At 52.8% G+C, this 8761-nt stretch overlaps 1 protein-coding gene across 3 annotated transcripts; it reads left to right on the forward strand.

Moving 5' to 3' along the window:
- Positions 1 to 26: 26 nt before the first annotated feature.
- Tbxt (T-box transcription factor T) lies at positions 27 to 8526 on the forward strand. Of its 3 annotated transcripts, none has more exons than XM_015498688.2 (8): positions 27 to 394; positions 778 to 1042; positions 1688 to 1822; positions 2632 to 2693; positions 2802 to 2863; positions 4490 to 4663; positions 5759 to 5888; positions 7700 to 8526. In XM_015498688.2, exons 1-8 carry the CDS (start codon positions 189 to 191, stop codon positions 7971 to 7973), a joined length of 1308 nt encoding a protein of 435 aa, XP_015354174.1. In that variant the 5' UTR covers positions 27 to 188; the 3' UTR covers positions 7974 to 8526. The 3 variants fall into 3 exon arrangements, with proteins under 3 accessions (XP_015354174.1, XP_048661898.1, XP_015354175.1); XM_048805941.1 differs by having other exon boundaries at positions 62 to 394; positions 4487 to 4663; XM_015498689.2 differs by lacking the exon at positions 4490 to 4663 and having other exon boundaries at positions 114 to 394.
- The last annotated feature ends 235 nt before the right edge of the window (positions 8527 to 8761 follow it).

Below are 8761 nucleotides of genomic sequence, written 5' to 3' on the forward strand. Positions count from 1 at the left end.
CCCCCTCCCCCACGTCCCGATCCTGATCCTGATCCTGGCGCTTCTTCCGCGGCTGTGTTTCGACCCCGGCGCCCTGGCGGGTCTTGGCCCGTGCGACCACTTTCTCAGAACAGCGGCCGAGAGGCGTGAAGGTGGCTCTAGGGTAGCGATTCGGAGCTCCGGGGAGGTGGGGTGGGGCGGGAGGGAGGATGAGCGCCCCGGGCACTGAGAGCGCCGGGAAGAGCCTGCAGTGCCGAGTGGACCACCTGCTGAGCGCGGTGGAGAGCGAGCTGCAGGCAGGCAGCGAGAAAGGCGACCCCACCGAGCGCGAGTTGCGCGTGGGCCTGGAGGAGAGCGAGCTGTGGCTGCGCTTCAAAGAGCTCACCAATGAGATGATCGTGACCAAGAACGGCAGGTAGGTGCGCGTTCGGGTGTCTCCATAAGGAGGACTTCTTCCCCCGTTAACAGCCCCTGGTGATTCCTGACCATTATCCCCCTGGGAATGTCTCTGAGGAGGCTTGGAACCCCAGGTCCTCGAGGTGCCTCGATTCTCGAGGTGTTTTGGCCTCTGGCGTTGAAAGCCTTCCCTAAAAGTTCCCTTCCTCGGCTGCCTCCAGGAGGCCAAGGGACAGTCTGTAGGCCGCCTGGGCCCAGGACGCGGGAGGGCTCCGGGACAGGGAGAGCTGGGAAGTTCCTGTGGACCTTCTCCAGGAGGCCCGAGGTAAACAGGTCTCTGGGCTCCAGCCTCCCGCCTAACGGATCCGATCGGGTCCTCCTGCCGCGCCCTGTGTTTTCCAGGAGGATGTTCCCGGTGCTGAAGGTGAACGTGTCCGGCCTGGACCCCAACGCCATGTATTCTTTCCTGCTGGACTTCGTGGCCGCCGACAACCACCGCTGGAAGTACGTGAACGGGGAGTGGGTGCCCGGGGGCAAGCCGGAGCCGCAGGCGCCCAGCTGCGTCTACATCCACCCCGACTCGCCCAACTTCGGCGCCCACTGGATGAAGGCGCCCGTCTCCTTCAGCAAAGTCAAACTCACCAACAAACTCAACGGAGGGGGCCAGGTAGGCGCGCTGGAGCTGCGAAGGGCCAAGCCGGGCTGGGGCGGGAGGGCACGCCTGCGCTGCACCTTCTGTGCGGGAGACCTTGGAGGGTCGCTGCTGGACCGGAGGTGACCTCTGTCCTGGAGAAGCTACACCTTAGCTCTGTTTATATTAATCTGATAAAGGTCACACCAATTCTGGGGTCCAGGGGGTGGGAGCCCTCATGCTTGAAGGTTTCCTGCAGGCCTGAGCCTGGAGAATGTCGTGTTCTGGCCTCACCTAGAGGTGAGAGCAGTAAGAATGAAGTCTTGACAAACTTGCTCTTTAGTCTGGAATTGATCCTGGAAGACCTGACACCTCAAAAGCTACAACTAGCCCTTTAAAGGCTGCTGAAGCCCTCCCGGAGGCCTAGAGAGCCTTCCTATCAGCCTAACGATTTCCTGATGACCGGGTTACCCTAACGTGTAATCACAATCCTTTTTCCCAAACACATCCCCCAACAGCAGAGGCCCTTTCCCTGAGCTGGAGGACTTTCTGAAGCTTGGATGCGATTCTCTTCCACAGCAGATGGAAGGATGTTTTGCTGTCTTGAGAGGGATGGGAGTTGCCACTCCTACTGAGTCTGTCTCCCTGGAAAAGAGTTCTGACTGGTTTTGAATATTTCAGATCATGTTGAACTCCCTACATAAGTATGAGCCTCGCATTCACATAGTGAGAGTCGGGGGTCCCCAGCGCATGATCACCAGCCACTGCTTCCCGGAGACCCAGTTCATAGCAGTGACAGCCTATCAGAACGAGGAGGTGAGAGGGCTGACTCCTGCCCTGGGGAGTCTGGGGATGGGAGACCCTGCTTGACGGTGTGTCAGAGGCCACCGCTCAGTACCATTTCAAATTTACCATGACTTAAGTGGAGGCACCAAGGGAAAAGTTTAAAATGAACATTCATTCAAGCACCTTCCCCCTTTTGTGAACACAACATATTTTCCTTTTTAGCTATCTGTAAGATTGCTAAACATCCGGAAACATCCACGAGATTCTTGAAATGAAAAGATGCTTACAGTGTTTAGGCTGAGCTCTATGAGACCCTCTTAGGTGGCAGAGGGGCATCTCCTGTGTTTGGAAATCTTCCTGAAAGAGTGGGTGGCATCTTCCCCAGCCTGCAGAGTGAAGCCTGCATTCCAGTACTGGCTGGGTGCCCGCAAATAATTCTAAGTGTACCCCAAAGCATAGAGAATTTGTGATTGGTTGGTTAAGTTGTCAGTGTTGCAATGTTGACCAGAAACTAAAACTAGCAAGTACATTACTATTTCCTTGGCAACCCCAGTTTATGTTTTGAGCCCTTTTGATTTGTACGCATGGGATATTTTGGGGAGTAGGCTAATTTTAGTATGAATTCCACTCAGAAATTGGCATTTAAAACTTTTCATAAATTTATTCTCCTTTGCAATTTCTCAGCTACTTCAGACTCAAATAGAAAAATACATCTGAAAAGAGTTCTCACTGGTTTTGAATATTTCTAGGTGGCACTAGTGTTTCTCAGTTTCTTGGTGCTAAACTAAATCCTCTGGTAATGAACAATCCACTAAGAGATAGACTTTCTTGTTTTTCAGATCACAGCTCTTAAAATTAAATACAATCCATTTGCCAAAGCTTTCCTGGATGCCAAGGAAAGGTGAGAGAATTTTCACTCTACCCCCTGGGCACAGAACTATTTGGAAATGCAAAGTATTTTCTGATATTTCTCCTTCTTGATAATTTGCTGCAATTTTTTTTTCAACAGAAGTGATCACAAGGACATGATAGAAGATGTGGGGGACGGCCAGCAGCCGGGGTTCTCCCAATGTACGGTTTGTTGCCTCCGCCTCCTCCATGTTTCTGGGCTAGAATTGCTGAAATCTAGAAGCCAGAAATGAAGCCACACATGTTTGTGGGTGTGGGTGGAGAGCGGGATTGCCCTTTGTGCCGCCAGGCTCATGGCCTCTAGTGTGGAAGCTGCCAACTCATCTCCAGCCTGCTCCCTGGGGCGGTGGATGCTCATAGCCAGGGACCACTGATGCTGATCTGGGTCTTTTGTTTTGCTCAGAGGCAGCTTCAGTGCCTAGGATGGGCTATTGGGACCTTGGTAGGAAGTAGACTTGGGGTAAGAAGAGAGTCTAGCTCATCATACTGTCTTTGAGTGGTTCCCATTCCTTTAATCCTAGTGACTCAGGAGGCTGAATCAGAAGGACCACAAGTTTGAGGCCAGCCTGAGCATCTTAGTGACCTCCTGTCTCAAAATGAAATATACTAAGGGCTTGGGACATAGCTCAGTAGTAAAGCACCCCTGGGTTCAATCCCAGTACCAAATAAATAAGTAAATGAGGAAGAGAGATGGGGGGAGAAAGGGGGCTGGGGGAGGAAGAGAGATCAAGATCCTACTTTTGTAAGTGGTTGCAAACTGAAGGATGGAGCTGTGGGAAGCTTGTGAGCTACCCCCACCGGCCCCCCCCCCACACACACACCTCGGGCTGTTTTGGAGCTATGGTTGGTAAGATGGGCAGTTCTGCTTTAAGTCTCACTCTTTAGGAGTTACAGGGTTTGGAGGCTGGAGCAGGTATTAACAGTGACCTCCATGAAGAGAAAGAAGTGCTCCTTCTAAACTTTCCTGTCCACCCAGGGAGGGCGGGAGATGTTGGGGAATTGACTGTGGGGAGTACAGAGCCAGTGCTTGCTGCTCTTCACAGGTGGCAGGAACAAGCGTCCCGCCGTATTCTACTCAGAATGGACGTTTTCAACCTGTCTTCTAGGCTGAGTTAACGAGGGGCGTCCTGGAGCAGTGCCTTGGGAGCAGAGTGAAGGGGTCCTTAGGCCAGGGCGGCTGCGCATTGCTTAGTTTGGAGATTGGAGCAGAGTAGTTGTCTCCCTGTGGTTTGCTTTTTCTGAATTAAAAAAAAAACGCTTAAAAAGAAGAATGAAGAAGTTGGAGTTTTAGAGGACAGAAGAGTTTTGAATAGCAGGGAGAAGTAGGGAGACTGGAGAGATCAAAATGTAGAAAGAGAAAGCAGATGATGGGGCGGCTGGTCCCTGAGAGGAGCAGGGCAGGGCAGCTGCGCCCCAGGCTCCAGACATCCGCTGACATTGCGTCCTCTCAGCTGACAGGAGGTCCCCTGCCGTGGCCGGGGCGTCCTCAGGTGTGTTAGTACACATCCGCTGTGGTCGCGGCTCAGGTCACTGGGTACACTGAGTAGAGTTTCCCAGGTTTCCTCGGTGCCCACAGGTTTGAAACCTTTAGCCTGTAGAGTATGGGGCTGATGTCCTGCAACGCCTTGAGGTGTGGGTGGCCTTGAGGTGTGGGCAGCACTGAGTGCTGGCTCAGGATCCTTCACCTCCACAGGACTCTGGGGAAAGGACCCCAGGGCCCCTCCCTGGTTTCTCTTTAATAACAGCCGCTACAAAGGCCAGTCTCTCAGTATTCTTTTCTCACAGCAGGGGGGTGGCTTCTTCCTGGAACCAGCACCCTCTGTCCACCGGCCAGCCCCCACCCTCAGTTTGGAGGCCCCCTCTCTCTCCCTTCTACCCACGGCTGCGAAAGGTACCCGGCCCTGAGGAACCACCGCTCAGCCCCCTACCCCAGCCCGTACGCTCATCGGAACAATTCTCCAAGTAGGTCATAGTCCTTCTACCAGGGGACAGTGGGTGGCTGCAGGCAGAGACCTTCCTTTGGCACTCCAGGTCTTAGGGTCAAAACAGACTTTGCTCTCACATCTGCACTGGGGCCAGCTCCACCTCAGAGATGCCGACCATGGGCTCTTCCTGTCTGCGTGCCTCAGAGTTCTGCTCAGACTGAACAAAGCAGGCTCTGCGAGTCACTCTCTAGCAGGGGACTCAGGCGTGGATAGTTCATGTCTCTCTCTGAAGTGATCATGCTGGATCAGCCTTGCCCAGGACTTCCTGACTAGCCTAGTGAGACTGGGTGTCACCTGAGAACCCATGGTCTCAGGCCCACCCCAGATCTACCTGCTCAGTAGCTGGGTGGGGGACAGCCCTCTGATGGTCTGGTGCTTGCTTTCATGTCCTGAAGGTTGGCACAGCCTGTAAAGACCCCTGGCCTAATTGTCTCAAGCACTCTGTGTGCCCAGACCGACGTTGGTGTGCTCCAAACAGAGGAAAATAGCCAAAGAACACCATAAAGCCATCAAGCCATGGCAGCTGACCTCAAAGGAGAGGAGTGGTCTTTGGCCTTGTTTCCTGGAGGGAGACCCTGAGGCTGGAAGATCCTATTTTTAATTTGCCTGCAGTAATGGTTTTCATAGCCATTCATCGCTTATGAAATAGCCCGTGGGGAAAAGCAGGTTGAAATCACACTTATTCTTACGTGTAAAGTTAAATTATCGGGCTCTGGGTGTGGCTCAGGGGTAGCCGGCTTCCCAGCAGGAGTGAGGCCCTGTTTGATCCCCAGCATTGCAGAGAAGCAGTCAGGACCAGAGGCTAAACTATCCCTAACTGGGTCTAGAAGTCAGTGTCTGCAGAGCAGAAGGATCTCATGATAAAGGAAAAAGCTTGGGTTTATTGGAAAGTATTTTCAAATGTATTTGGCAATAGATGTTCACCTGATGACCAGTGAAGCAGCTGATGGATTGTGCTCTGTGTCCACTGGGTCCATCATTGTCCTTGGTGCTGGGTGGTCCCAGCCGTCAGCAGCACACACCTGTTGCTCTTGGGAGACCCCCTCCTGTAACTGTGCCCCTTGTCCCCCAGCCTACTCCGACAACTCGTCTGCCTGCCTGTCCATGCTGCCGTCCCATGAGAACTGGTCCAGCCTCGGGGTGCCTGCCCACGGCAGCATGCTCCCAGGGAGCCACAGTGCCAGCCCTCCCGCCGGCTCTAGGTATGGATGTCTGGGGAGCCATCGCACCCTCCCGTGACCCCATCCGACCGTGTACCTGTGGGCAGTTGGGCTTCTCCTTGCAGTTCTGCTGTGAGCCACATGTGTCCAGATGTGTTCCTCGGCTGGCTGCCACGTCCCCGCTCACATTCTGCTCCTAAGGAAACCCAGGGCCCGGTCTTGGCTTTGCCCTGTACTCTCTTCACTTCCCTGAGCCTCAGCTTCTCCCCATGTAGAAAGAGCTCACTAAATGACGGGCCTCCGCGGTCCCTCCCAGGTGGGTGGGATCACTAGGTGTAGCCGAGACCTTTTACAACCTTTTCTGACAGGAGCCAGCTATTCAGTTAGGGAACAAGTGTTTCGGCTTTCCTGGATCACAGTCCTGGACATACATGCAGGCACAGGTCAAGAAAAGTCTTTTTTCTTTTTCAGATTAAGTCAGGTAAAGGCTTCTATTTACCTGAAAATTACGTCCTGGGAGAATAGCTCAAACACAGCAGGCCTGCGGTTCACTGAAAGTCAGGCCTCTGTAGATCACATAGTAGCAAAAAAGTAGCAAAGCTGTCAGTGGACCCTCCTTTTCCAGAGGAAAGAGGCCCAGGGCAGAGGGAGCCTGCAGTCACTGATCCTGATAGCAGGCTCAAGGCATTTGACGTCTGTAGAATATTCCTATATGCCTGAGACCTTCATTCTTTTTGTCAGGGAAATAGTTCTTTAATAGGAATCTAATAGTCTGTTCTTATGCAGATAGCACAGTTTTCAAGGGCTCCCAGGTGGCTGTCCCCAGTCACATGACCTGCAAGCTGTGAGCGGCCGGCCAGGCCGACCCAGGGCTCAGTGTGGAGTGCTGGGTATTTCCAAGCCCCTGCTCAGCTGAGAACAGAGCAGTAGTCTACCTGATTAGCTCAGGCTTGCTGCAAGGGCCACTGCCATTAATTGTAGGACTCGGCGGAATTTTAGCATGGTTTTGTAGTGTTCACTGCTATGTGCTTAGATGAAAGGATTTAGTAAGCATTTTCAATATCCTCCTTTTGGGGACGTACTAGGGGTTGAACTTTACCACTGAACCGCACCCCCCACATCCTTTTTAATTTTATTTTGAAACAGCCTTGCTAAGTTGCTCAGGCTGGCCTCCAACTTGTGATCCTCTGGCCTCAGCCTCCTGAGTTACTGGGATCACAGGTTGTACCACTGGCCTGGCGACACCCTGTTTTATACCTGGAGACAGCTGGAAAAGTAGTTGGAGGCCAAGCTCATGTGCCACAGCTAATGAAAGCCAGGCTGGACTGGCTTCTGGTCCAGCTCCAGGGTCTGTCCCTCATCACCCACGCTGATGAGAAGAGGTAGGGCTCCTGGAGTGTTGACAGAGCGCCTTCCGACCAGCCTTCCAGCTGCATCTGGCCTTGACCTTGAGAACCACAGCTGTGTTGTGCAGCGTGCTAATTAAAAATGCAGCTTCCTCTGGGGACCCTCGGACACTGGCTCCTCCGTGCGTCTGAGGAGTCTGCGTCCTGCTGGAGAGCACCGAGTGGGCAGGGTGCTGGCAGCCTTGGTAGCAGTGCCCTGCCGGGAGCTGGGTGTTGGTCAACACTCTTCCTAACGTTTTGCTTCTTGTTAATAGATACGACAGGAGCTTCTGTATTCCTCAGAATATGGTCATTTAGTAACATGGAGAAAATGACCTGCTTGAAAAGCCGAGTAATGTGATCAGTAATATCCTTAGGAATGGGATCCTGAGCCTGGTCTCCCTCCCTTCCTGCTCTCTGCATCTTGGTCCCTTCCCTGACCCTGACTGCTGTGTTTTTCTGTTTCAGCCAGTACCCCAGCCTGTGGTCTGTGAGCAACGGCACCATCACCCCAGGCTCCCAGCCGGCCGGGGTGTCCAACGGCCTGGGGGCCCAGTTCTTTCGCGGCTCCCCCGCAAACTATGCACCCCTCACCCATGCAGTGTCCGCCGCCTCGTCCTCAGGCTCCCCCCTGTATGAAGGGGCTGCCACGGTCACAGACGTTCCTGAGAGTCAGTATGACGCCTCGGCCCAAGGCCGCCTCATCACCTCCTGGACACCCGTATCCCCGCCTTCCATGTGAACCCAGCCCTGTCTCCAAGGACAGTGACTTTGCTGTGGTAACTGGCATTGACTGGACCGAACTGCTGGGCATAGTGTGTCAGGCTGGTGGGACCAGGGGAGGAACGAGCCAGACGAGGACCTGCGAGGTACCCACCCTACACCCCTTGCTCCTCATCTGCAAGAGAGATGTGCCCGCTACAGGTGACTCAGTCTGGAGAGGACGTGGGGTGTGGTTCCCCATGATTCATAGTTGGAAATCCTTTGCCGCGTCCCCAAACTATGCATTTGTTTCTCACACAGCAAGTAGGGTGACTTTGGCGCACCAGAGTCTGTAAGCTCCACTGTCCTACTTTAGGGAGACACAGCACACTTTCCATTCTCTTCCTTGTTGCTTTTGAGTAGTTAGTTTTGAGCTGTTAAGGTCAGAAATAATTCAGAGTGAGGACAGCAGATTGCAGTTGAGCTGCCAACTGACTGCACCGCCCACTAGAAGGTGTGATTTTGATCATACATATGTAGCTAATCTCTTGTATTGTGAAATCAACTCTTTTATATTTTCCTTTTGACAAAAAAAGTAGCCAAAGACAATCGGCAGAAAGCATTTTCTGCAAAATAAAGGCAATATACAAGATTTGGTTGTTCCAGTTATTATTTAAACCCCTCCTTTTGGGGTGAGTCTACTCTTATTTATGGCTGGGGGAAAAGACTTTCTCCCAAAGAATCATTTTTATCTATTATGGACCTTGGTGTGTTGCAGAAATGGAAGTGAAATTCGGACATATTTAGTGCTGATTGTCACAAAATGCA

The sequence above is a fragment of the Marmota marmota genome, unplaced genomic scaffold, assembly GCF_001458135.2.
Source record: "Marmota marmota marmota unplaced genomic scaffold, marMar, whole genome shotgun sequence".
Lineage (NCBI taxonomy): Eukaryota > Metazoa > Chordata > Mammalia > Rodentia > Sciuridae > Marmota > Marmota marmota.

Coding starts and splice junctions, on each gene's coding strand:
- Tbxt (XM_048805941.1), top strand. CDS start 189: ATGAGCGCCCCGGGCACTGAGAGCGCCGGGAAGAGCCTGCAGTGCCGA. Junction 2,694..2,801: donor TTCCTGGATGCCAAGGAAAG/GTGAGAGAATTT, acceptor TTTTTTCAACAG/AAGTGATCACAAGGACATGA. Junction 4,664..5,758: donor TCATCGGAACAATTCTCCAA/GTAGGTCATAGT, acceptor CTTGTCCCCCAG/CCTACTCCGACAACTCGTCT.